Below are 27637 nucleotides of genomic sequence, written 5' to 3' on the forward strand. Positions count from 1 at the left end.
GGGGGCAGAAGAGAAAGGGTGGGGGCGAGGAGCGATGGCTGATTGGACAAAAGGCTGAGGATGCCACGTCACCATTGGCTGAAACCAGACCTGGGCGGGGCGCTGTGCTCCCAGCTCCGCCTCCGTTGCGCGGGTCTTGGCTCTTGGCTTAGCTGTCAAAACTGGGGTGGGAAGAGATCCAGAGGAGAGCTGAGAATTGTTTTTCAGAATTCCATGAAAGATCAAAGCTTAGAATCACACCTAAGAGTCAATGTTTTCTTGCTCAATTATTCTCCTTGTGACATGGGGAACTCCCAACCATGCTGAGCCTCAATGTCCTCATCTGTAGAATGGAGGTGTTAGTACACCTGTCTTACCGGATTCTTGTGAAATGCTACATAGTATCTCCTAGCAGTAGGCGCGCAGTAAAAGTTGCAGCTCTTCCTGCCTTCAGATGGGGTCTGGAACACCTGCTGGTTTTGAACCTCTGTGGCCACCTATCCCAGGTTGAAGAGAGTCTCCTAAGGATAGAGAAAGGATTTCCACCCCCCACCCCCCACCCACACACACCTTACCCAAGCTTGCACCGCTGGCCACCAGCCAGATTTGGGGTATAGTTAAGGATCTTTCAATTAGAAGGGAGGCTTCTGACTCCCAAAAGTGCTCAAAATATTTAAGGAAACTCTTTTTATAATCAGCCCAGAGCCTGGCAGTACATGCCTTGCTTCAGTGGATAGTTCTCTTAATTAATTCCTTCTCCTTTGACATTTTAACTACTAATTATGGGAGAAGGTGATTAATACTGAGAAAGAAGGAGGTGTGTGTGTGTGTGTGTGTGTGTGTGTGTGTGTGTGTGTGTGTGTGTTTAATCGTGACACAAATTCCCCCAGTGGAAAGTGGCATGTTTCTGAAAATCCAAAGAATTGAAACCAATGAGAACCTAAAAGCGGGCAGACACATGGGTGATTACTAACAGTATAAACTAACCACAACTCTCCATGCCGAAATCACCCATGATGAAATTGATATCTTTTGTAAGCCTAAGCCTCAGTCCACTCCTGTTTTTCATTGGTACACATACATCCTGTTCCCAGCTTCCTGAGCTCCAGCGAGAAGCTGGCCTTGGGCAACAACATTCCCCTGTAGATCTGGATTCCCCTGTGACCCTGGCGGGACTCGGAGATCCAATCTGGCTGTGTGGGAGAAGGTTTCAGCCTGAAAACTGGTTTTTCTCGACTCCATCCAACAAGGAAGAGAAAGGAGTTGAGGAAGTGGACTCTGGGAATCTTTCAACCATGCAAGCACTCTTGTTTTCCCCAGCTTGCCACGGTCCTACCCATTCTGTTTTCTCTCCTCAGATCCTTTCTCTTGTGCGCATTGTCCATCGACTGGCCACTCCTGGCCACAGCGGCCACACATCCCACTTAGCCCTCCTCTAGTCACATGCTCACAGAATCAGGGTCAGGGCCTGACTTCATCCAAGACCATCAGCTAAGCCAAGCCAGCCTCCCACCCAGGCTCTTCTTAGTCACCGTCCCCCGTCAGTTGGTACTGGCTGCCTAGACTTGAGCCGACACGATGCCGAAGCTGTATGTTCAGGCTCAAGAGATACCTGCCATGATCTGAAAAGGAGAAGCGTGTCATCGCACTACGTGTGTGTAATTCTTCATCTTCCAGCCTCTCATTTCACAGCAGGAAGAGTAAGGTCCAGAGAGGGAAAACAGATTCTCTCAGTCACACAGCCACTGTTCCCCACTGCCCGTGTTTAAATGGTTTCTCTGACTGAGTGCTTATCATCCCTCCCTAAGCTTCCCTTCTTGTAGGCCCCAGCCTACGTCCCAACTCTCCCAGCAGTCTTTTCCAGATGACTCCAGACCCCTCTGATAGGGGTTTCTCTACCCTCAGCCTGTCCCACCCAACCTGGCCTTGGCTCCATGCAGATTAGGTTGGGTTGCTGAGGAGCTACCAGGAGACTCATGAGCGGACAAGAGGAATGCCTCCATCGGGGAGCACGGAGGAGCCCCCTACTGTCACCATTGACTGGCCCAGTCACAGTTAGGTTAAGAACAGTCTGAGAGGTAGTCTGAGAAGGGAGGGGTGCACTCGGAGGCAGCCTGAAAAGGATCCTGCAAAATAAGAGAGTGATGACGAATGTCAGCAAGAGCTGAGGGAACAATCCGAAGGGAACAGAAAGTGCTTGACATATTGAAGGAACTAAGAAGGGCAAAGCTCTGACAGCATGGCACACTTCATCGGGGCCAGGTGGGGCCTCGTTCCTAGAGCGATGGGGCTTCTTGAAGGGTCTTTAGCCTGGTAGTGAATGTGACTCCAAGCTGTCTTACTCAGTTCTCGTACTGCGTGTGCAGGACCCTCGAACACATGGCCAGTGAATTGGATGCAGCCCCCTGTCGACATTGGTGAATCCAGGTAGCTTTTTAGGAGCTGTGTCAGACACACAGTGGGGACTGAAGGAAACATTTCTTAGTAGTGCTGGCGTGGCCATGACATAGACCCGGCTCCATGCCTCCCGGGGGTTACCCCATGCCTCGCTGAACACTCAGTAAACACTCACTGTGTTTATTTCATGCTTTTCTGCTTATTCCGTATCGGTACTTAACACAACCCAAAGTAGATGTCTGGTGTCTCTGGCCCTCCCCCTCACAGTGATGGTGACTTCTAGTCATGACCCCACAGCCTCCATGGTTCTACTTGGGTTCCCACCAATCCAGTGAACACGGCTCAGAATCAGAATGAGCTCGGAGCCAAGAAGCTACCTTAGACCAGGTATCCTTGCAGGTGAGGCTAGGGTACCATTGCTTCCCCTACAGAAGCCCAGCATGGTGTCTTGACCAGAAATGGGGAGCTGAGACTCCTCCATCACAGATGTATTTATCTCTGTGGAGGGGCTTCACAGCACACCTGAGCACTCCATCTGGAAGCTTTTCCACCGGCCACCTAAAAGCTCTCTTCAATGAGATAAAAAGGATTACATTAAACATCTTTAAACTAATCCAGCTGAGCCCCTGCTCCCCTCTTTGAGCTGTTATCAGTACTTATCAGCGATGAGTGATTTCTGGGGGCGACTCTACAGCACACAGAGGAAAAGGCTTTGTGCTCTTCTCTGACACATTTGCACCACATCTGCGACCCATTTTGGGGGCAATGCACGCACTGAGCATGGTCTCATGTCCAGTATAGCCAAACTTCCTTGGGAAGGAAGCTCTGACGGTGCCATGGAAAGGGGATCCATTCTTCTCATCCGTGCCAGCGCTGGTTTCTGGTCCCATTAAAACCAGCTCATTAAGTGAGCGAGCTCTTCACTTAGCTAAAAAAAAAAAATACACTGAGTGCCTAGTATGTGCTGTGTACCTCTGCAGGCTGGGGACCCTGCAGTGAGCTCCGCCTCTGCTCTCAAGTTGCTGGCATTCCAAGGAAAGTATGTCAGCCTTTGCTAAAGTCTGTGGCTGTGACGAAATACCCGAGGAAATTAACTTGGAAGGAAGAAGGGTCTCTTTTGGCTCAGGGGTTTCCTGGTTGCTTTGGCAAGTTGCTTTGAGCCTATGGTATCAAGCTATCACAGGGTGGCGATCCCTTACCTTGTGGTATGTAGTCAAGAAGCAAAAGCGACATGGCGGAGAGCCAGTGTCCCAATATCTCCCTCAGTGGCACAGTCCCAAATGACAGAAAAGCTCCTAATAGGCTCCAACTCTTAAAGGTTCCACCGCCTCCCCAGAGTGGCACGGATTGGCAATTAGGTGTTCAAAACATGGGACTTTAAGGGATAGTCAAGATCCAAACTTCATCAAGAAGGAGGAGGCGAATGCACACAAGGAGTCCACACTGAGAAGACCCAGAGGCAGGAAGAAGAAAGAGTGGAGATGGGCAGGCTGTTTAGGGAAGAACTCCCTCAAGGAGGCGATGTGTGGCAAAATCCTAAGGAAATAGGCACAAACATGGCACAGGAAACAGGGGTACCACAAGAATGACAGGCAGGTGTGAGGGTCTGGAAGCAGAAAAGCCCTCAGCAAAGCAATACTGTAGAGAACGTGGTGTCAGAGACAAAGGGAACTCCAGAACACACACAGAATGGTCAACTCTGACCTTCCTCTGCACTGGACGGGAAGTCAAAGAGGGCTTCGAGAATAGCAGCAGCTGATCTGACTCAATCTGCAGGCCAGGGGCAGAAGCAAGGAGCCCAGCCAAAGGACCGCTACAGTCAAGGGACCCCTTGTTTCCCAGGATGGAAGCACTGAGCAGGAAGCGGTGGATGTGAGGGAATGTGGAACCGAAGAGGCCAAGAAAGACAAGAGCTAGACACGGTGGGACACACGTGTCACCCCAGCAGTAGGAAGGCTGAGGTAGGAAGATCTCAAGTTCAAAGCCAGCCTGGGCATCATAACAAAATGTCAAAAAAAATTTAAGGGAGAGAGAAGTTCAGAAAGAGAAAAATAAAGGAAGGAAGTTATTCTGATTTTTGGAACGAATGCTGTGTTCCTTAGAACAAAAGTTGCTAGAATGAGTGACAGAGGAGAGCTGTGCTTAGATGGTTGGATGGTGGCTTGTTGGGGAAAATAATTATCGGTTAGGATGGAGTTAAAACAACAGGCACCTCAGGGGAGCACAGCTAAAGAGCTTGGGTTTCCGGTCTACACAGCTTGTCGTCTGTTTGGATGTAACTCTCCAACAGGAAATTGCTCAGCGCAGTCCCCATGTCCTGGATGGCCCGTAGTCATGATCCCAGACCTGAGGCTGAGCATGCACACTGCTGGAACTTCACCCACCACACTGGACCCACTGAGTGGGAGGAGACACCTTGATGATACACTGTTGAAGCAGAGCATCCAGTCTCTGGCCTAGACTCCGCCCACTTCGGACACAGTTCCTCTGTTCACGGTTCCTCTTTTTCAATGTTGAAGACTCAACCCTGGACTGCGCAAAGCAAGTGCTTTCCCGCTGAGCTACACCCCCAGCCTTTTGATCACATTTCAGTGCCATGTATTCATTTCAGTATCTTGTTTCCTGATTGTGGAGGAGGCTGAGGTAGGGGTGAGGGAAATACTCCATGACCACTTTCTCCCAGGATCATGATAAATATAGCTAAAATCTGAAAAGTTTCCTAAACTAAAATCTAGAAAAGTCTCCCACTCTGGTACCTTTTCTTCCACACCAAGAATTAGGTACTTTTGGCCACGTGGGGAAATCTGCAAGGGCCAGGCTAAGCCAAGGGCTACGAGCACATGCGCTTCTCCAGTAACTTTTCAGTCAAAGAAATTTAAGACTGAGAACCTGAGTTCACGGGATACCTGCTGAGGCCAGAGTCCTTTCAGGGTTGTCTGCTGGCCTTTTCAAAGTCTGGAAAGTTCTTCAACTCTGAACTCTGTCAGTAAGGTCCTACCAAGCTGTGGGTGTTGTCTTTGTCCGGGTCTTTGTAATACCTTCTTTTTTTTGTTGTTGTTTTCCTTTTTTTAAATGTTGATTGATTGATTGTTGCTGTTTGAGATGGAGTCTCACGTAGTCCAGGTCGACCTCAACTCAGTACGGAGCCAAAGATGACCCTAACTGTTCTGCTTCTCCCTGCCAAGTGCTGGGATTACTAGTGTGCACCACCACACTTGGCTCCCACCCCTTATTTCCTCCCAGTCTCTCCCTGGAGTCTGCCATCCAGTTCTGAGGACTCCTCACTTCGATGCCGAGGACACCCACCCCACTCTCTCCAGCAGTGCCCTCTCTGGGCTCCAGACTGATACAGTACAACTTGACTTCTCTCGGGCATGGCAAACTTGACCATCTGAAGCAGAAGTTTTTCCTTTCTCAGCTCATTTCCTACCTGCTGTCCCCAGCCCCATGCTCAGAACTAAAATCTGTCGTTCTAGATTCTCCCCTTTCTACCTTTTCCAGATTCTCTCCTATCCACCTGTAAGCCCCTGGCATCCACCTCCACAAGGTCTCTGGGGTCTGTCCTCCTAGGGCCACCTCCCCCACCAATACCCAGCATGCACTAGTTCCTCAGCCTCCTTTCCACTTCCTCCTCTCTCTCTCTCATCCCCACCCCTAGGAATTTGGGTCACATCTCCACCCAGGAGCAAAATTCTTTATTATTAAAGAAAAACTGGATCATATCTCCCCTGCTTAGAACATTCCAATGGCTTGACCTTCTTTTTCTTATTTATGATTTTTGATATAGATTCTTACTACATAGCCCAGGCTGGCCTCAAAAAAAATCCTCCTATTGAGCCTCATGAGTGCTGGGATTACAGGCATGTGCCACAATATTTGCCTTTATTCCAAGGTCAAGACCAGATTCTTGATCATGACCATCAAGAACTGCCCCTACCAACCCATCAAGTGACACCCTCTCCTTGGCTCACAGCAAGCAGAATGTGTTCATTTCCTACAGCTGTAGCAAACTATCACTAACAGAGGGTCTGAAAGTGACACACATGACTCCATCACCTGTAAGTTCAAAGTGGACTGGGCTCCCTCCAAGGCTCTGGGGGGCAGGGGAGGGGAGGCTGCTTCCCTGTCATTCCCAGCTTCCAGACCTGCAGCCATCAGTTCTTAACCCCCCTGTCTGCTTTCGAGGCCAGCAGCATGGCATCTGCTTTAGCTGTCATGGTGCCTTCTCCTGTGTCATGCTGCCACTACCACCATCACCACCTCCACCACCACCATCACCATCACCACCACCACCACCACACCACCACCACCACCACCACCACACCACCACCACCACCACACCACCACCACCTCCACCACCACACCACCACCACCACCACACCACCACCACACCACCACCACCACCACCACACCACCATCACCATCACCACCACCACCACCACACCACCACCACCACCACCACCACACCACCACCACCACCACCACACCACCACCACCACCACCACCACACCACCACCACCACCACACCACCACCACCACCACCTCCACCACCACCATCACCACCACCACCACCTCCACCTCTACCCACCACCATCACCACACCACCACCACCACACCATCACCATCACCATCACCACCACCACCTCCTCCTCCTCCTCTTCCTCCTCCTCCTCCTCCTCCACCACCACCACCACCACCACCACCACCACCACCACCCTGCTTCTCATAAAAACACACACAAGTGACCTGATGTCTTTGGGGACTATTACTCAGCTTGCTGCACATCAAGGATCTTGTCTGAACAGTCTTTGTGCCGTTGGCTCCATGGCATTGAAAGCCCCACTGCTCACTCACTGGTGGCCTGATCAGCTCCTTTCCATGAGGACAGAGCTTTCCTAGCTCATCAGAAGAAAGTTCCCTGGCCTGCTGTCTCTGTTTATTTCTCAGTAACTCAGCTCTCCTTTGAGGCAGACATGAACACCCGAGACAGCAGCACAGGAGCAGGAAAGGCTTAGGTGGGCTGACTAGTCTCTCGGCCTTGTTGCTGTGGACCTATGGCAGTGAGCCACAGCAGAGACATGGTCATAGAATCTGTTTGTCTCATGGTAGACAAGAAGCAAGAGAGATCAGAAAGGGTCAGAGGTCCTGATATCCCTGTGAAGAGCATGACCCCCGATGACCTCACTTCTCTCCATGAGGCCCCACTTCCTCCAGTTTTACCTCCAACAGCATCAGAAGCCAGGCACCAAGGCATCAGTGTCCGGGCCTCTGAGGAACACTGAAGTCCTAGCTATAGCAGTTTCCTTCCAGTACTTTAATAAAAAAATATTATTTTATACACGCACTTTTAACGGACTTGCTTTCTGCCCACCTTTCCCTCTGTCCTCACCCTGGTGCTTTGAAGACAAGGACAACGGCCAATTGTTCTGACATAACTAGTTAATAAGTTATTACTGAAGATGAGCTTACCATCCAACATGGTGCTGTGCAAATAGCCACTGTATTTCCTCCGTAGAGAAGGTGGCCCCATCCCTGCTTCCCCCCGATCATCTATCTGTACCACCAACGCAGGCAGGGCAAAGCCCCAGGAACAAAGAGAGCCCACGGATACACACACACACACACACACACACACACACACACACACACACACACATACACACACACACACACACACACACACACACACAGAGGAATAGGCCCCAACATTTAGCAAACCAGACACACAGAAGACCTCCAAGGACGCAGGCCTCCCCCACAGCCAGCAGCCACCAGTGTGCCTGCTCCTGGTGAATGGCTAAGTCTCATGTCAGGGAGGCCAGTGCAGAAGGCTGCTGGCAGAGGACAGCCACACACCTGCCATCGTCACCTTCCTCCTGCTAAAAGGCTCCTACTCCCACAGCCACTTGGAAAGAACTAAAGAAGGCCCAGGGGGCTGTCCCCATGGGCCCTATGGGGCTCCGGAACAGCTTCACATTTCATGCTGGGTTAGACTCTGCTAACTTGAAGCCAAATGTGTTTTGACTGCCAGCAATTTCTAAGAATTGCCTTTGCACCAAGCAATAAATTACCCGATAGAAAACAGCATTGTCCCCTCATTGTAGAACATGGAACTTTAAAAATTTGACAGGTTTGAGGAATATTTTTAAATGTTTCATCACAATGAACACAGCTTTGGTAACTCAATAGGTTTCACCTCTGTGGTTATTTATAACAGAAAGTTCATGACCACATTTTCTATAAAAGTACCAACTTAAAATAAAACAATGCAGTTTAATAAATATTAACCTGTTTTCACACATAATGATATGGAAGACAATAAAATCTGTGTAATTTACAAATTACAAAGGTGGCATTTTGAAAAACACAAAAAGACCTTGCTTAGAAAAAAAAAAGGCCCAGTTTTGTCCCCTGCAAACCTCCAACCCCTGACTCTATATCCTATAGCATTCTGTCACAGATAAAATAGAGCTGTCTTTTATGAATATGCCTTAGAAGCCCGTTGTCAGAGTTTGGTTCACAGGCACCAACTCAAGGCCTGGTGGGGTTGTTTGAAATTCTGGCCCAGATTAATTCTAAAAAGCTTCAGCTGGGGGAGGGATGGATTCCAAAGGCTCAGCTACAGAGTAACGGATGTTACTGGAAACCCAAGTCCACGTGTGTCCCAGCTGGAGCGTGCTCATGTTTTGCTTGGAAATCTAGAATATCCCAGAGGCAAATGGCTGTTATTTGTGTTAAGAAAGGAGAGCAGGATAGGTATTATGTTGGCTGTCTGGGTTGAGGTCCTGTTGGGCTTCATGCAGGGTGAGTTGGGGAGACCAGAGTGGGATGCCCTTAGAGGGTGAGCTGAGTCCAGACGTAGCTAAGAGCTGTTTCCTGAATATTCCTCTCCAAGAGAGAGGAGGGGGGTGTCTTGCATGTGGGTCTAGGTCTCCACACCAACAGACCCTGAGTTGCCATCCATGGATCTGACCGACCCCCATCAGAACCCTGGTCGTTCAGCTGGAGGCCAGCCACATACTGACAGAGGCAGCCTCCTGTGTTCACCACATGCTTAGAGCCTAGAAAAGAAAAAAGAGCAAAAGCAGGTGCATTAGCCAGAGTTCTTCTGAGGAACAGAACCAACAGGGTGGGTGGGAGGAGGGAGAGAAAAAGGGAAGGGGGAGGGGAGGAGGGAGAAGAAGGAAAGGGAATTTCCCAGATCCACTTACACCATCAGGACTGGGTAGTCCAACAATGGCCATCTGGAGAGGCAGAGAATCTGGTAGCTGCCCAGACCAAGAAGCAGAACACCTTAGCAGTTCCATCAGCTCGAGGCCTGGAAGATCCCTAAAATGTCGCTGGTGATGGGTCCATGTTGAAAGACCGAAGAAGCTGGAGTCTGCTGTCCTATAGTGATGGCAGCCATCACAGAAGTCCTCACTCAGGAAGGGGAGGGGCTCGTGCATGCAATATGCTGTCTTCCTCCTCCTCAACTTTGTCCCATGGGGCACCCAGTGGATTGTGCTACCCACATTCAGTCAGGTCCTTTCCCCTCTCAGTTACTGTCCTATATGATGGCCCTCTCTAGACACCCACAGAAATGCAGTCCTCTAGTCCCACTTGTCTCTTAAACCAGTTCAGTTAACCAAGACCACCCATCATGCATCCTTGGGAAAAGTCAATTCTGGAGGGCACTGGAGCACCTTATTCTGCTCTCACAAGGTGACTATAGTGCTCCCAGGGAAAATGTCCAGCCCTGAGTAGCACATGGATACTGCCTGAAGCTATTCAGCCTCCAGAGTCCAAGCTTCCAGGGCTGTGACATCACAGCAGGAGTCTACTGTCACTGGAGCTGAGTGTTTCAATTTCTTCCAGGGAGAAGGTGTTCCCTCGTAGCCTGCAGGGATGAAAGGCAGTGAGAGCTGAGTGAAGACAAGCCTGAGTGAAGGCTTGCATGGAGAGTGGCCACCCTTCAACCCATACTGGGAGGGGCTGAGGCTCAGTCCCAGCCAGGCTCACTAGATGGAAGGGGTTCTCATTTTACCATCTGCCATCCAGGACTGTCTGGACCACCCCACAGGATCAGCAACACTGGGCCATGCCAGCTACAGACTCCCGGGGCCAGCTGTTCTTTTTCAGGCACTAATCACATCTGTTAAGAATGAAGTGAGCAAAGTCCATGCCCACACAGCTTCATCCATCAGCAGCAAGGGGCATTGGAACCCTTAAGTAGCAGCCTGAGACTGGTCTACTGGACAACAGAATGTGACGTTCCTCAGGCCTGTGCAATGATTTAAAAACAACCAAAAAGCAAACAAACGTGCTGTCTCAAATGCTAGACTACCTGACTTCCCCAACAACGAGACTTCAAAATCACACAGGAAGCAAAGTGTCCCAGCCCAGGGGATTTCAGCTTTGGTTTCAATTTTAGTATTTGAGATCTGTTTGCTATTGTACAAAACACAAGTGCTGATGGGAACTGTCTAGGTAATAGGCCTTGTGGGTCTGCAGCCAGATCTAAGAGTCTGCCCATCCAAGAAAGGCCGAGTTTTCCTCCACCCTGGTTAAATGTCTGGCATTGAGAATGGTCGGGCCAGGCACAGTGATGCACACCTGTAATCCCAGGCCTTGGAAGGGAGGCAGAAGAATTGGGAGTTTATCCTTGGCCTACACAGTGAGTCTGAAACCAGCCTGGGCTACATGAGATTCTGTCTGAGATTGAGGGTGGGGATGGGTGCGCAGGAGGATAGAGAAAATAGGGCCCCAGAGTGGACAGCAATTTTGAGAAAATACTGTAAAGTGTGCTTGTTTTGTTTGGAGCTAGGCTCTTGCCCAGATTTGCTGGAACTTACAATCTTGCCTCAGTTTCCTAAGTATTAGCATTATAGGCATATACCATATAGGCATATGCCTGATCTGAAATACAGACTCATAGGGACTCTCTTAGTTTTAAAATATTGATACCTAGGTCAATGCCTGAAACACACAAATAGTAATTTTCTCTCATTATATGATAAGCCAGATCATTCCTTTCTGCTTTTTACATGAGACATAGGAGCCTAAATCAAGTGGTATCTGGATGCCTTTTCCAAACACATGAAGAACTGTGGCTTTTCATGATACAGATGTAGCCGCGCCATACTGCAGTCCCCACCCTGTGTAATCTCCAGAATTCAAAGGTGCAGAGGGTCTCACATAGCATCCTCAATCTGTAAGCGCAGATGTCATGGCCAAAAGGGAGGAACAGGCTCTTGTTTGAATTATCTACCCACGCCCCATTCCTACTTTGCAGCTTAGAACACCAGTTTCAGAATAAATACTCCTGATTTGACACTTCCATTTTTTGTCTTCCTTCTTTCCTTTCTTTCTTCCTCCCTCCCTCCCTCCCTCCCTCCCTCTCTCCCTCCATTTCTTTCTTCTTTCTTTCTTTCTTTCTTTCTTTCTTTCTTTCTTTCTTTCTTTCTTTCTTTCTTTCTTTCTATTTTTGTTCGTTCATTCTGTCTGTCAGTCTATCTGCCTGCTAGGCTGACTTAAAATTCAAAATCCTCCTGTCTCACCAGGTGGCGGTGGTACAAGCCTTGAGCACTCAGGGGACAGAGGCAGGTGGATCTCTCTGAGTCTGAGGCCAGCCCAGTCTCAGAATGAGCTCTAGGACAGCCAAGACTACACAGAGAAACCCTGTGTAGAAAAACAAAACAAAACAAAATCCTCCTGTCCCGGCCTCTTGAGCACTGGGATTACAGTTACACACCATCACACCCAGTACTACTTCTGATTTTGAGCAAAACTGGCCCCTCCTTAAGAGAGACAGACCTCCTTTACAGCCAGAGGTCTAAATCTATTGTATGCAGAACAATATCTAATGTGGGTCAAACTCATCTTCAAAATCCCACCATTCCTTTCTCCTCTCATCCCATCTACAGGTAGGAAAAACTAAGCTTGGGAAGGCAAAGAAGTTTCCCCAACTACCTTACCAAACTTCCAGAATGGTACTGTTCCTGCTGAGGGCCTGAAGGAGGGCTTCTGCGCCCCGGTAGGTAATGCCGTTGTTGGACAGCCTGGAAGAGAGGTAGACAAGACGTGCTGCTATAACACTTGGTCTTCTGCCGAGCCTGTCTGGTTTCAGGAAACCTGCCACACAAGCCCAGTGAGATCATCCACAAGGGCCAATGTTCCTGTGAAGAGAGCCCCTTTTCCACTCACCAAAGTAGCCACACATGAAGGACATAAGGGATGAGCCCTACAGTTCAGTGCCAGGCTTCCAAGGGTTCAGATCCAACCTCTACCGTAATTTTCCATTCAGTCTTCAGCAAGTCTGTCTGAATAAGGAAGTGCCTGCCTCACAGAGAGTAAGAACTGAACAGAAAATGGCATAGCAAGAGCTCTTGGCCCAGCGCCTCATGGATAGTGAGTACCTCACAAACAGAGATGCACGGGGACATAGGTTAGAGACAGAGCCTGGGACAGGATCGGATCCACACTGGAAACTTCTGCTCCCAGCCTTGCCTTCTAGGAACTTCTGCCCCATCTGCCTTCCTCCCTAGCACTGGCCTGCTGCACATCTGCCATCAAAGCGATGCTAAGAACAATGCCAGCATGTGCTAAGCTTTTCCTGTGGGCCAGCTCTCTGCCTGTTACGTCAGTGCATGCTCAGAACCCATGAGGAGGCCAATTACTATCCCTTTACACTTGAGGCAGCTCAGGCATCTGTCCAAGGAGAGACTGTCTGCCTGTGAAGCCTGGACTCCAACCAACACTTGGCAGAGAAGACAGTGGAAAAGAAAGAGGTGGGAGCCCTCTCTCTCTCTCTCTCTCTCTCTCTCTCTCTCTCTCTCTCTCCATCCCATTTCTCTTTCTTTGTCTCCTCACATATATATAGATATAGATATGAGGACTACTTGGGATGCTGAATAACCAGGTAACACAGGACACCCCCCACTTCCGCCATCGCCTGGCCTCCTTAAGGTCAAGTGAGGCAAAGTGTAGCAATGAGGAAGGACAAACCTGCCACATCCACACCCGATCCAGGATGTACCAAGTGTCGCCACGTGCCCCAACAGCACGCGCTGTTCCGTGCACCTGATGTGCCTCCCGGGCCTCAGCGTGACGGGGGCCTTTCTAGTTTGAATTCAAACCCCACCTTCTTGAAGGTCTTTGGCGTCCAGCTGGCAGCAACCACACTTCCCTCCCAGCCAGAAATGAGCCTTTTGTTTGCCTCTGTCTCCACCATCAGAATCCGAGAACTGGGAGAATGAGAGCCTGCTCTGTCTGTCCTTTCCACCTGGCACAGAGTTGGGGCAGGACCACTTCCTATACAAATGCACAGATGAGTGTGCAAACCTTTGTCCAACCCATGGATGAACGCACACATGAGCAACCACCAGCACTCAAAGCACATGTCACACCAGGAGAAACCACTGGAGATGACCATCCAAATAGCCCTTCTGCCTGAGCAGCAATGGCCCCCGGAGGAAGGAGGAAACCTTTGGATCACGCAGCAGGTACATTCAGTCAGCCTGCCCACCCACACTCCCTCAACTTACATTTCCAATTCCGAGTGTTGCTTGCTGAGATCTGCCACTCTCTAGAGCAGTGTTTCTTAACCTTCCCAAGGCTTCGACCTTTTAACACAGTTCCCCATGTTGTGGTGACCCCCCCAACCATAAAATTATTTTCCTTGCTACTTCATAACTGAAATTTTGCCAGTGTTATGATCTGTAATGTAAATATTTGGGTTTTCTGATGGTCTTAGGAGACTCTGTGAAAGGGTCACTCAACCCCCAGGTTGAGAACCAGTGCTCTAGACTCTTGGAGCAAGCTCAGCCACGTGGGAGTAAGCTGGAAGTTCAGGACAACAGACAGCCCCACAGACACATTTCTTGCAAAAGGGCATGCATTTGAGAATAAGCATCCTGCCGCTCCACTCTTGAATTGGGTAGGTGTCAGGCATGCTCTGCCAACTCCTGGAGGCCCCAGCAGCATGAGTTCTAATCTCCTCAGTGATAACCAACCCCAGGTCCACCCTCTCTGTGGTCACCATCCCTTCCTGCCACACTAAACCTCTCCTCCTGCAGTGTTTCCCAGGACCACCCAGATGCCAGGTAAGCGCTGAGCACTGACATCCTTATCTGCCCAGACCAAGGCAAGCTTTCCCCACCAGATCCCTCGGTGAGGTTCCAGAGCTGGCCAGAGCCAGGTCTTGGACCCTAAAACCCCTCCTCAGGCTGGGCATTATTGTACTATCATGCGGTACTTACTTCAAGATTTTCAAACTTGAGTTTCTCTTTAGTCCTTCGGCGAGAAAACACACCCCTTCGTCACAGACATGGTTTTCCTCCAGGCTGCCAAAAACAAAAATGAGGTCAAGTTGTCCTGGTGACACTGACGGTTAAGGAAGAGTTAACCTATACCCCCACCCCATTTAGAGACTCCCAATACTCAGCAAGAATAAGAAAAGACAAGAGGGGTGAGGAGTGTCAATTCCAGGGACAGCTTTGCAAGGGAACTCACTCCACAGCGCCACAATATAAAAATCCCCATCCATGCAAAGCTATGAATACTCTTGTTGCTTTCTTTCCTAGATTAACAAGAAACTTTATTTTGGTGTGAGAAGCTATGTTCTTCAAGAAGAAAATGCATCCCCTGCTTTCCGCTGCAACCAGAATTGGCCAAGCGACACACACAGAGCCATGGATACGCAGGGAAAGTTGACAGATGGGAGCTTCCAGGAATGCTCCTGAAAGGGAGGTGTTCTGCCTGCCTTTTGCCCTTGTATAATACAGAGACTGAATCCTGGAAGACAAAAAGTAGTTGCTGCCGAGAGAGCAGTTATCTTGATCACGAGATAAAGACACATGAAGACACAGAGACAGTTGAGGACCTGGCTAGCCTGCTGTAGACACCACTACAGCTCTAAACCACCTACCTCCAGACTTCCAAGACACAAGAAAATAAACCTTTGCCAGCTTGAGCCTCACAGATGGGGGCTTTCTACTGTGTGGTAGAATTAACTTACACTAAATTTGGCCTGAGTTTGCCTCCATACTTTTGAGTTCCTTGCAGCAAACTGCAACTTAATTTAGTATGCAAACAAAGTGCAACCTAACAAGAACATATTCTTGCAGCAAATAGCTTGGTTTCAGACAATCATGACAGCCACACTTCATCAGGTCACAGGCTGGCAGCCCGTCACACCACATCCAAATATTGCCAACAAGCTGTTTCTGTATATGACTTCCTTTTCCTGTCTGTAAACAGTGCTGCCCTTGGTGCTGGGTGGAGCTTTCTGAACCCCTCCTAATTCTAAGTGCCAATCTGTTTATTAATCGGTCTTTGCTCATATAAACTCTGCTAAAACTACTTATCTAAAGTTCCTTTATGCCTATCTAATACCCATATTCCTTTCTTTCTTATATTAATAATAAACCTCATTTTGCTGTGGGAAGCTATGTGCTCAAAACAAACAAACATACAGCATTTTCTACTCTCTGCTATAGCCAGGGTTAGGCAAGCAATCATTCATAATCACAAGCAATACCAGCCAGGTGGTGGTGGCACACACCTTTAATCCCAGCACTCTGGAGGCAGAGCCAGGCAGATCTCTGTGAGTTCGAGGCGAGCTTGGTGTAGAGTGAGATCCAGGACAAGCAACAAAGCTACACAGAGAAACCCTGTCTTGAAAAAAAAATCATAAGCAATACCTCATACAATGAGGTGCTTCTCTACCAAGAAGTGATGAGGGTAATTCCCAATCAGCATATAATCAATGCTACATCCTCAGATCCCAGGCCCCTCCTGCTGTGCAACAGTTTCCTCTCAGATTGAAACATACCACCCTACAGAGAAGCTCCTTAAGCAGGAAGGTAAATAACTCAAAGTAGCTTCAGGAAGTCCCTGAAACTGACAGGATTCACTAGGCTCCTCCCTGCCAGAGTAAACAATAAAAGCTGAGATTCCCACTCAAAGGAGCAAAGCCCAACTGCAAAGAAGACTCTCGGGCAAGTCAAGCTACAAAGACTGAGACCAGACAAGTTGCCTGGAAGAAGTAGAAACCAGCTGAGCTGCCTACAAGAGTTTTAGACCAACTGAGTCACTCTCATTCTTCAACCTGTTGAGCTGCCTGCAGGCTGTGCAGTGTGTTCTAGGTTCCCAGATTTGTGAGCTGTCACCCATTGGGGTGGGCTTTGGTGATGCAGCTGTCATGGAGTTATTTTACATTTATATTACTGCTGCTCCTGTAAGTAGCCCCTTATCTGTATTTCTGCAAGTAACCCCAGTAAAACTCATGGTTCACCAAGTTGGACCTTGGTGGTATCCATACTTTGGTCTGTCATGGGCTCCTTTTCTGGGCTAAGGAGTAGATGTGTATGTTGTGTCTCTCCAGGAAAAGTTTTGTCACATAACATAATTGGCACCTGGCCAGAACCAAAGATAAGTTGGGAAGGAGTGAGTACAGATTCCTAGCTATGCATAGCAAGACAGGCAACGGAGGCTGTTGCTAAGCAGCCTGAGGTGGGGAGCATCCACAAAGGAAATTCCTATAGTTGTCCCTTCCTGTATGGTGTGTGTTAGTATGTCTTTGTCCTAGGACAGCGGTTGCATGGTTCATGCTATGGGTAGTGAGACATGCAACTAAGGTTGAGCCGTCAGGGTTAGCAGTGTCTGTAGGAGGAATCCCAGGGTGGCAGTTGTCTGTGTGGTGTAGGTTGGCATGCCTGCTTGATGAGTGGGGTCCCTCAAGTGAATATGGAGATGCCCTGAAAACAGTTGAATGTCTAGAGGAAATCTTGCAGTCTTTGAGATCAGCACACACAAGGATCAAGACTGTCAGCAAGCAAGGTTGCCTGGCCTCCATTGTGTGTGGTTAGAAATACATCTGAGGCCAAGATGGCGGCCAAGCAGAAACTTGCTAATGTAAAGGAACAATTGCAACCAGAAAGGGAGATGAGACTAGCATCCTCCCAGCTAGCCTCTGACTTGGCAGGTATATTAGATAAACGAGAGGTTGAGAAAGGGTAAAAGTGATTAAGATACCCCTCAAGCCAAACTTTTAGTTAAAAAAAAATTTGAAAAAAAAATGTAATCCAACCTACAGATGGGGGTGGGCATTAACAGTGGTTCGGTGCAAAAACTAGTGTGATCAGAAAATATTCAACACTTAAACTGCTTCATGGGGAAACTTTGAAACAAACAATGAAAGAGCCTGTCTCAGCCTGGCTTGTGAGGCCGTGGGACATGGGAGTGGCTGGGATCAGTCTGACTGCTGTGGAGGCAGAAACACTGCATAATGTGACTTTCCCATCCCTCTTTAAGGCAAAGGCTGCATAACCTACAACTGTCTGAAGGAAATAAGTCCCTGATGGATTGGCTTATTAAAGCCCTAAGAACAATTGCTTATCATCATCTGAAGTGCTCATATCAGGAACTGGGGGACCACAGAGGAGGGGCAAATATTACTGGGGGAACTAGGAATAAGAGAAGCTGTGTTGGAACCCCAGTTCACTGGGTCAGCCAGACCTGTGTTCACGGAGGAGTTAAAGAAAAGATTGCTCCAGCATGGACCTCGGGGCTGGTCTGGAGCCGTAGTGGCTTTGCTGAGCCCTTTGGTGAGGCGAGATCTTTATGAAGTATGGAAAAGGCTTTAGAGGATCTCAGCGACTTAGACCATCATGTGAAAAGAGTCTGTAAGGCGAGACAATGAAGTAAAGGAGAATAAATTTTAAAAAAATAGATAAATGAATGAATGAAAGAAAGAAGGAAAGTCTGTCTGGGTTACTCAAAAACTAATGTGACAAGATTTTTGTCAAGCTGGGGTTTCTAAGGAAAAAATTAAATAAGACGCCACACTGTGAGCTAAGGAGATGCTGGGAGGCTTTAGAACCCAAGGAACAGTTCACAGAAGACATTGGTGAGAAAACAATACAAGTGAAGATGACCAAGGCTGCCCCAGGGTGGGTAATTATCCTCCCAGAGTAAGGCGAGCACATTTCCTTCCAGCAAAAGGTTATGCGAGGGTGGAGGAGATGGTTTGCCCAGCCAGGCTGCAATGAATGGATAGGCAACAGCTGCTGCTGCATCCACAGTGCTGACCCAGGGCCACTCTGACCCAGGGATCCAGCAGGTGCAGCAGAGGCGAGCAGGGCTACTCTCACCTTTGACCCTACGCAGATCTGAACAGATTAAGTCAGGCCCGCTGAGTTCATCCAGTGCAGAGAGACATGGGAAGGCTCTGTGAAAGAGCTCCAGGGTGTGAAAACATAATGGCTCACAGAGAATGACTGAGGGTCCAGGGAGCTAATTAGGTTAGTGCCTCCTATCCATGCTTTGCACCCTACCTTGATCTGTGGAGGAAGCAATCGATGTAAGTGGATGGAACCTTTCCATGCAATATTAACCTTGGCTTACGTTCAACTTTAATATCTTGTTAGTTGTGAACTTCTGGGGTCACCTGATGCTTACTGAGAACACGTGACAACAGACTTTCTGAGTGCTTCACCAAGGTATCTTTATAACCTCACTATTTGTTATGGGATGGTGGCTCAGGATGTTGCCTTGCCCCCCCCCCCCCGCCCCTCCCCCCCGCTTCTGGAAAAGGTTTTGCTTTATAGATGACATAATGCTAATCCCTGAGTGTTTTACAGATTTGAAAAGCCATTAGAGAGCCATAGAGGTAGACTCTAAAGGAACAAGGATGGGAACTCAGTCTGCACCAGGTGCAAGGGTCCAACACAGCTATAAAAATCTTGTGTAATCACGGTCTGGTAAGATGTATATTATACCTGACAATGTTATTGACAAAATCCTGCAACAGCCGGTGCCTGTACATGTAAAGAAGCTACAGGCATCCTGGGGACTCTTGGGACATTGGGAGATTTTCTTTTCTTTTGCTTTCTTTCTTCGTTCTTTCTTTCTTCTTTTTGTTTTGTTTTTTGAGACGAGGTTTCTCTGCGTAACACTAGCTGCCCTGGAACTTGTTCTGTAGACCAGTCTGGCCTCCAACTCAGAGATCCACCTGCCTCTGCCTCCCGGGTGCTGAGATTTAAGACGTGTGCCACCACACCCCGCGATTTTGGCAGACTTTCATGCCCCATCTTGCCTAAGCTTTCTGTCTTCTGTGTAACTTGATAAAGAGTGTTATATAGGATTAGGACAGAGAGGCTCAAGGGGCTTTTGAGCAGGCTAAGATCCTTGTAGAAGAGGCTCAACAGTAGTGTGTCCCCCTACCCCAGTGTCCCTTTCTAGTGGAAATCACCAAGAGTTCAAAAGGCTATAGCTGGCAGCTTTGGCAAGAACAACCTGAACGAATGCTTCCATAGAGTTGTGGTGTCAGTCATAAAAAGAAACAAAAGCTGTGTAGACATCACTTGACCAGCAACTGTAAGAGGTATATAAAACATCCCAGCGGGTCAAGTCCGTAACTGGTTCCACCCCAGTGACTGGAAAATCAGCTTACCCAACCAAGGGCTGGATTGAAGGCCTCCTGAGCAAACTGCTTTCTGGTGTGGCACAAGATCAAACTCAACAAAGATGACATCAATACTTCAAACAAAGAAAGGCGGTGTGTAGCTAGAATTTTCCTGCCTGGCCCACAGTCAGGACAAATCTCTCTCACCTGCCAGTCCCACAGCCGCTCAGACCTGACCAAGTAAACACAGAGACTTATATTGCTTACAAACTGTATGGCTGTGGCAGGTTTCTTGCTAACTGTTCTTACAGCTTAAATTAATCCATTTCCATTAATCTATACCTTGCCACATGGCTCGTGGCTTACCGGCATCTTCACATGCTGTTTGTCATCGTGGCGGCTGGCAGTGTCTCTCTGACTCAGCCTTCCACTTCCCAGCTTTATTCTCTTCCTTGTCCCTCCTATACTTCCTGCCTAGCCAATGGCCAATCAGTGTTTTATTTATTGACTAATCAGCAACACATTTGCCATACAGAACATCCCACAGCAGCAGTGTCTACAAGCTCTAGTACTAATGTCCTACAGGCTGTCCTAGGACCAGTGTCCTTTAAAGCCATTGAGCATCACCCAGTAATTGAACCAACAGCTAAAGCATTTAAATCCAAAGACCTTACATGAGGAAAGAAAGAGAGAGAGGGGCAGGGCAGGGAGGGCAGGCAGGCTTCCAGAGGCTGTAATGGCATTGAATACAAACCCTAGTACCAGAGGTGGGCTACATCCCCGTGAGTTGTTGGCCAGGAAAGCCCCTGAGGACCCTCAAATAAAAACATTGCTACTGCTGTTGTTGCATGCCACAACTAGACAGTAAGACCCTACTGCTGGAAACGCTGCATGCGCATGCTTTCAGGACCACTCCACAAAAGGGAGTTCACATCTGGTGTTGTAATCCAGTATGGCTGAGGAGGTCATGGGTCCCAATGGGAAAACAACTTCGATGGTTTTTCTAGATGGATGTAGTGTGCCTGTCCAGCTGACTTCTAAACGCGTGTTTACACCCATAGATCACTGTTGTTGGCAGCCTCAACTCATAACCACCAGTGAAGCTTCGAAGAACAAGTGACTGTTACTGTGGCATGGTGGCCTGTTTCTTAGCCATAGGTGGACATCTATCATCATCTCCTCCAAGGCTCAAAGACATTGCAAAAGGGGACAAAAAGAATGTAAGAGCCAAAAAAAGAAGTGGAGTGTTGTGCAACAGTTTCTTCTGTGGGAGCCCACAAGGGATTCCTAGTGAGATCTGAGCTTGGTTTACACAGCAGGGCTGCATTAGGGGATGGCTTGACACATGCATGGTCACCAGGTGCCTGGGGTGGTCTGTACTTGGCCGTGCTAGGGGGAGATCTTTTGCTCCACCCCTTGGCACTCCTTTAAAAGCCCATTAGTAGAGACAGAAGGGGCTAGTGGGTTTTGACCCAGGCCCTCCTGAAGCTATCCTGTGTTTTTATCTGTCTCTCTCCTCTATATTTCTATCTACATATTCCTCATTTCTCCTTGCTAAAGAGTACCCTATGGGAAAATGTGAGGGCAGGCCTCCCATATTCTTCCAAGATTAAAACATTCCATCCTATAGGAAAGCTCCTTAAGCAGAAAGGTAAACAACTCCAAATAGCTTCAGGAAGTCCCTGAAACTGATCAGATTCACTAGACACACACACACACACACACACACACACACACACACACACACACACACACACACACACACACAGTCCAGTATAAACAACAAAAGCTCAAAGTCCCTCTCAGAGCAAAGCTGAGCTACAAAAGATAACTCTTGAGACCAGACCAATTGCCTAGAAGAAACAGAAAACAGCTGAGCTACCTGGAAGAGGTTTAAACCAACTGAGGCACCTGAAAAGGATACTGCCCAACCCATTGAGCTGCCTGCAGGCTGTGCAGTGTGCTCCAGATTCCCAGCTTCGTGAGCTGTCACTCATGCTGAGGTGGGCTTTGGTGACGCAGCTGTCTTTGAGTCTTTTCTACTCCTTAAGTGACCCCTCACCCATATTCCTGTAAGTCACCCCAATAATACTCATGGTCCACCAAGTTGGACTATGGTGGTATGCATACTTTGGTATGTCATGGACTCCCTATGACACCTGGGGTGAGTAGACGTGTGTGTTGCATCTCCCCAGAAAGAGTTTCATCACACAACACCTCCACACTGTTGGTGGCGATCCTTTGAGTGTCCATGCTTTGCTGTTTCCTGGAGAAGTCACTTAGTATTTCTCTTACTGCTGAGTGGCACTGCAGAGGCTCCCCTGGAGTTGCAGACTCTGGCAGCATCTACAGGACACATGACTGAGGTCTGTCCATGTCAGAAGCACACTTTGGGGCTCTTCTTTCCATGTTCCTAAACCCCACTCACCTGCTAATAGCCAGTGTTCCGAAGAACTCAAACTCACGTTGGAATACTAAGCTTCCCAGGCACTAGTACTCGTGGTACTTACTCCCTGCTGCAGTTGTTGACAGCTGCAATAGTAGCAGCAACCTCACCGCCACAGCGGTAGCATTTATGAAACACATACATATGGCGGCAACTATATTAAGCATGTACATATGGCAGGCATATATTAAGCTCTCTACCAGAACTACCTTCCTTAATTCTTTTTTTTTCTTTTTAAGACAGGGTTTCCCTGTGTAGCTTTGGAGCCTGTCCTGGATCTCGCTCTGTAGACCAGGCTGGCCTCGAACTCACAGAGATCCTCTGCCTCCCGAGGGCTGGGATTAAAGGTGTGTGGTGCCACCATCACCCAGCCCTTTCCTTAATTCTTAAAGCGCCTTTCTCGATCTGGAAGCATTCTTGCTTTCGGTTCACAGGTAGAAACCTGTCATCTGGGGATTACTTTAATTTACCCACTTAATTTCAGAGTCTGTGGTCTTCACCACTGTGGCATGTGCAGGCAATAAATGAAGCAGCAAGCCAGCATATCCATGTCGATAAAAAGAACTAGCAGTGAAGCCAGGCTCTGCCAGCTTCACACAATTCAAAGCCAAAATCAATTGATCAGTAATCCAGGCTTAGCTTACCCATGCAACCTCCCATGAATGAGGAGGCTACACAATCAATAAAGACCAGTCCCCGCTTCCCAGGAGCGGAAGAGTCCTCTCAGCTCACCAGAGTTCCTCCAGGGACCTGTTCTTCTCCAGCATCAGTGCTAAGGCTTGGGCACCCTCGATGCCAATGTTGTTCCCCACCAGGCTGGACATAATCATGGAATAAACATGAGTCAGAACAGAGAGGAACCTCAGACACAAGCTGACCTATGAAGGGCAAATGACACACTCTAATAGTGTCCCCCCATCTTAGACATACTAATTGATTACAGTGCCCCTTAAGGCCAGGAGCAGCCTCCAAACCCTCCCCAACTAGGCAGCCATTTTCAGTAGACTAGAACAGGTCCTTAAAATATGATTTCTGAGGTGTGAATGGGGGGGGGGGCGGTAGAAAGGAGATGGGGGGAGGGAACGGGATGAGAGGAAGGAGGGGAAATTGTGGTTGGTATGTAAAATAAATTTTAAAAATCTAATAAAAGAGAAAAAATAAAAAGATAAAATGTGAAGGTTTCAACTCACAGCCTTCAATTTGCTGACAGGGAATCATGGCCCTAAAAGGAGGTGATTCACCTCCAAATTCACCCCCAGATCCTCAATTTCCTGGTCCCAAACCCAATGGTCTTTCTTCCTTACTCCACTTCCTAATTCAAGGGAGTGCACACAAAGTTCAGTGACCTTCAAAACCATCCCAAGGACCTAGTTCCCCCTATGACAAAGACAAGACACACCTTACAGCTTACCTGAGCCACATCATGCTCTGGTGACCAGCCACAGCTTCAGCCAGGGCTTGGGTACCTTTGTCACCCACACTGTTGCCCCAAAACCTGAGAAGTCAATAGGGTATACTTCAGACATGTGCTGATGTGCTTGTGTGGGGCCACTCTACCCCAGGGAGTTCTCAATGGTCCCAGCAAAGTGAACCTACCACCACCTTCTTAGTAAAATGATCAAACTCCACTTAGACTCTTTAGTGACATTACAGACTTAATAAAGGCTTGTGGACCCACCCTCAGTGATGAGGAACTCACCCTCAGTACTGAAGGTTGGTAGACTCACTCTTTGGTGATAGAGAACTCACTCTCAGCTCTTGGACCCACCCCTTGGTGATGGGAAACTCACTCTCAGTACTGAAGGCTCATGGACCCACTCAGTGATGGGGAACTCACCCTCGGTACTGAAGGCTCATGGACCCACTCCTCAGTGATGGGGATCTCACTCTGAGTACTGAAGGCTTGTGAACCCACCCCTCAGTGATGGGGAACTCACCCTCAGTACTGAAGGCTCATGGACCCATCTCTCAGTGATGGGGAACTCACCCTCGGTACTGAAGGCTCATGGACCCACCCCTCGGTGATGGGGAACTCACCCTCAGTACTGAAGGCTCCTGGACCCACCCCTCGGTGATGGGGATCTCACCCTCAGTACTGAAGGCTCCTGGACCCACCCCTCGGTGATGGGGATCTCACCCTCAGTACTGAAGGCTCCTGGACCCACCCCTCGGTGATGGGGAACTCATCCTCAGTACTGAAGGCTCATGGACCCACTCAGTGATGGGGATCTCACCCTCAGTACTGAAGGCTCCTGGACCCACCCCTCGGTGATGGGGATCTCACCCTCAGTACTGAAGGCTCATGGACCCACCCCTCGGTGATGGGGATCTCACCCTCGGTACTGAAGGCTCGTGGACCCACCCCTCGGTGATGGGGAACTCACCCTCAGTACTGAAGGCTCATGGACCCACCCCTCGGTGATGGGCAACTCACCCTCAGTACTGAAGGCTCATGGACCCACTCAGTGATGGGGATCTCACCCTCAGTACTGAAGGCTCGTGGACCCACCCCTCGGTGATGGGGAACTCACCCTCAGTGCTGAAGACTTGTGGACCCACCCCTCGGTGATGGGGATCTCACCCTCAGTACTGAAGGCTCCTGGACCCACCCCTCGGTGATGGGCAACTCACCCTCAGTAGTAGTTCACATGGTTGAGAATTTTTCCTTCCTGGTAGCTTTCACCCAGAAGTCTCTAACTGTTCTCAGAACAATGGTATAACTACCCAGAACAATGCTAACTCCTCCTGGACAAGCCAGCTTTTCATCTCTTGCTCCTTCTTAATCTCCGTTTCCATGCTGTTCAGCTCCTTCACCTTCTCCGCCATTCTCCTCTGACCTGCTGTGGCTTGGACACAGTTCCCACATTCTGACCCAGTGTCACACACTGAGGGACTTGCCCTGGAGTGCGTATATGTACAGATGAACAAAGACCGCTGCCCTCGTTCACTACGTGAAATAGTTCATTTTGATTGCCAGTTTCACTGGGCTGAGAAATATTTAAGAGATAAAGCCCACCTCTGCGGGTGTCAGTGAGAGTGCTTCCGGCAACAATCTGATGGTGTGAGGGGTATGACCTAGCCAATAAATAAATCCCTTGATGGATTCATACTGTGACATTGATGGGAGGTGGTGAACTAGGAGTATGGCCCAAGGAAGAAGATCAGCTGGGGTATGTCCTTGGGGCCGTGTATGGCCCTGGTCTCTTCCTATATCCTGCTTCCACTGATCAGCCACGAAGTGAACAGCTCTTCTCTCCCACAGTTCCTGCCACCACGATGTTCTGCTCAAGCTTAAGGGGCTAAACCCTGAGACCATGAGTCAAAAATAAACGTATCTTCCCTAAAGTTGTCTCTATCAGACACGTTAGTACTGGCAACAAAAGTTAACCCATACATTAGATTAAGTGCGGACTGAGGTGTGGCTGTGTGAGAACACTGCCCTGGGCACAGGGCACTGTGATAGGGAAACAACAAACCTGGGAACATCCCAAGTGCACATCAAATAGATGAACTAGAACCAGCCAACCAGCAGGATGCTCTGCAACTCTTCTTAAAGTGAGGTCATACCGTCTGAAAGATGCCCAGACTATGTTGTGAAGCAAGAGGAAGGGCCAGGCTTACAGAACAGTCTGCATCCTATGTGAGTGTTGGAGTTCCTGGTGCAATCCCTGGCTCAGACAGGTGTCTTTAAAAAACGGTTAAATGGGACATAAATGTCCAGATGTGGCTGGTGAGACCTCAGGCAGAAGGTAGCTCCATGGGGCTAAGACCTCATTCTGTGTATACTCTGTTGCTGCTAACACTGCTAGAAAGGGTGCTGACTTCAGATGCGCGGTCTCCTTCCTGCCTCACACTGGGCAACTAGCCTGCCAGAGCAATGAGTCAAAACATCCGGGCCCTATAGTTACTCTCTCTTCCTACATCTTGGATTCCTCAATCCCCAGTTCTTGACAACTGACCTGTCCCTTGGTCATTTTGTCCCTGGTGTCCTTGAGAAGCACAGAGTACTTCTGAGGGCATCCCAGTCCCGAGCACCTCCGAGGACTAGGAGGCTCAGATCCTCAGTTCAAGGCACAGCCCTCTCCTACCTCCATACCATGAATTTCCTACTTACCAGGTGAGGAGGTGAGCAGAGAGGCACCTCAGAAGCTGCCTAGCACCACCCACGCTCACCCCAGCCCACCCTTCCATTTGGAGCCAAGGCTGCCTGTGGGCTCTTCAGGTGAAGCGCTCGCCTGCCCTGAAGTCTTTGAAAGCCACGCATTTCTTCATGTGGACCCTCCATCGTTGAACCCAACCTACCCCAGGAACTTCAGGGAGGTGTTGCTCTTGAGCCCCTGGGCCAGCACCTGAGCTCCAGCAGCCGTAATGTGATTGTTTCCCAGCCTGAAAGGAAGACACACAAGTTCAAAGAAAGTGCAGCCCTCTGGTCCCTGGCCTCTCCTGGGGCGTGGCAGTGACATGCTGTTCTGCAGAGCTTGCTGACATCTTGACTCCCACCATGGTTCCTGCCCACTTGCACTTGGTTTTTCCAAACAGACCTGGGCAGGGGTCACAGCAGAAAGCTGTCCTGGGAGCTGGTTTCCCTAGGAAACTGCCACATCTTTGCTTCTTGGTTTCAGTCATCCTCAGTCTACACCCCGTACGCCCCTCCCCCATGACATGGAACCCAGTGTCATCATGGAGTGGTACTGGCCTAAAGGGGCTGGGAAGGGGAGGCATCGGAGGGTTCCCGGACCACACTGAGCATGCTGCAGGAGGGAAGAAGGTGGGGCCAACGGGCTGCAGCAATTAGCAAGGACAAGATCACAGGCTCTAACATCGCTGAATCTAGTCACCCCACCCCACCCCACCCCACCCCACCCGCAATAGTTCAGAGCTGTCACCCAAGACAAGCCTTCTGGAATAAATACAACACAATTTCATCTTTTCAAGGCACTTTAAGCCACTCTGGCTCACAGCAATGTTAGGGTAGGTATGACCATCTCATTCCAGAAAGCATGTGGTACCAAGAAAATACCCCAAGACCTCTGCTGGGCAAATCAGGTTTGAGAGCACCCCAAGTGGTTTCATGAACTCTCTCGGAGCTGCACCAAAGTCCAAAATACTTCCTCCCATCCATCTTCTTCAAGCAGGGTCAGTCCCCAGCCTCCACATCTCCCTCCCCATTTTCCCACTCGTGGGCATTTTCTGCTCATATAATCCCTTCTTTGAGGACTGAACTAACATAAGGATGCGCAAGCTGGAAGCTTACATAATTTACCCACGATCCTTCAGTCTCTGAGCTTACTATATAAAGCATGTACTGTACCAGCTCTATGTGTGTTAACTCCATCGTGACAGCCTTTCAGATGGCTGTAACTCTGATCCCCATTTTAAGAAAAGAGATGGGGACAAAAACATTATCTGACCCAAGGTCATGCAGCTAA

General features: G+C 49.0%; 1 protein-coding gene across 9 annotated transcripts in view; it reads right to left on the minus strand.

Annotated features, from left to right (window-relative positions):
• Positions 1-8566: 8566 nt before the first annotated feature.
• Positions 8567-27637, minus strand: part of Nod2 (nucleotide binding oligomerization domain containing 2) — a 55158-nt gene continuing 36087 nt past the window's right edge. For 6 of the 9 annotated variants that reach the window (XM_052728378.1, XM_052728376.1, XM_052728385.1 and 3 more), the window contains 7 exons: positions 26511-26594; positions 23620-23703; positions 22941-23024; positions 14616-14699; positions 12333-12416; positions 9588-10255; positions 8567-9437 (listed from right to left, as the gene is read on the minus strand). In XM_052728378.1, the coding sequence (XP_052584338.1) occupies positions 10183-10255; positions 12333-12416; positions 14616-14699; positions 22941-23024; positions 23620-23703; positions 26511-26594 (493 nt within the window). In that variant the 3' untranslated portion in view covers positions 8567-9437; positions 9588-10182. Of the gene's footprint in view, positions 9438-9587; positions 10281-12332; positions 12417-14615; positions 14700-22852; positions 23025-23619; positions 23704-26510; positions 26595-27637 lie in introns of those variants that run through there. The other 3 variants (XM_052728377.1, XM_052728380.1, XM_052728381.1) reach the window with 3 other exon arrangements.

The sequence above is a fragment of the Peromyscus californicus genome, unplaced genomic scaffold (genome assembly GCF_007827085.1).
Source record: "Peromyscus californicus insignis strain IS unplaced genomic scaffold, ASM782708v3 Scaffold_8__1_contigs__length_139910024, whole genome shotgun sequence".
NCBI lineage: Eukaryota > Metazoa > Chordata > Mammalia > Rodentia > Cricetidae > Peromyscus > Peromyscus californicus.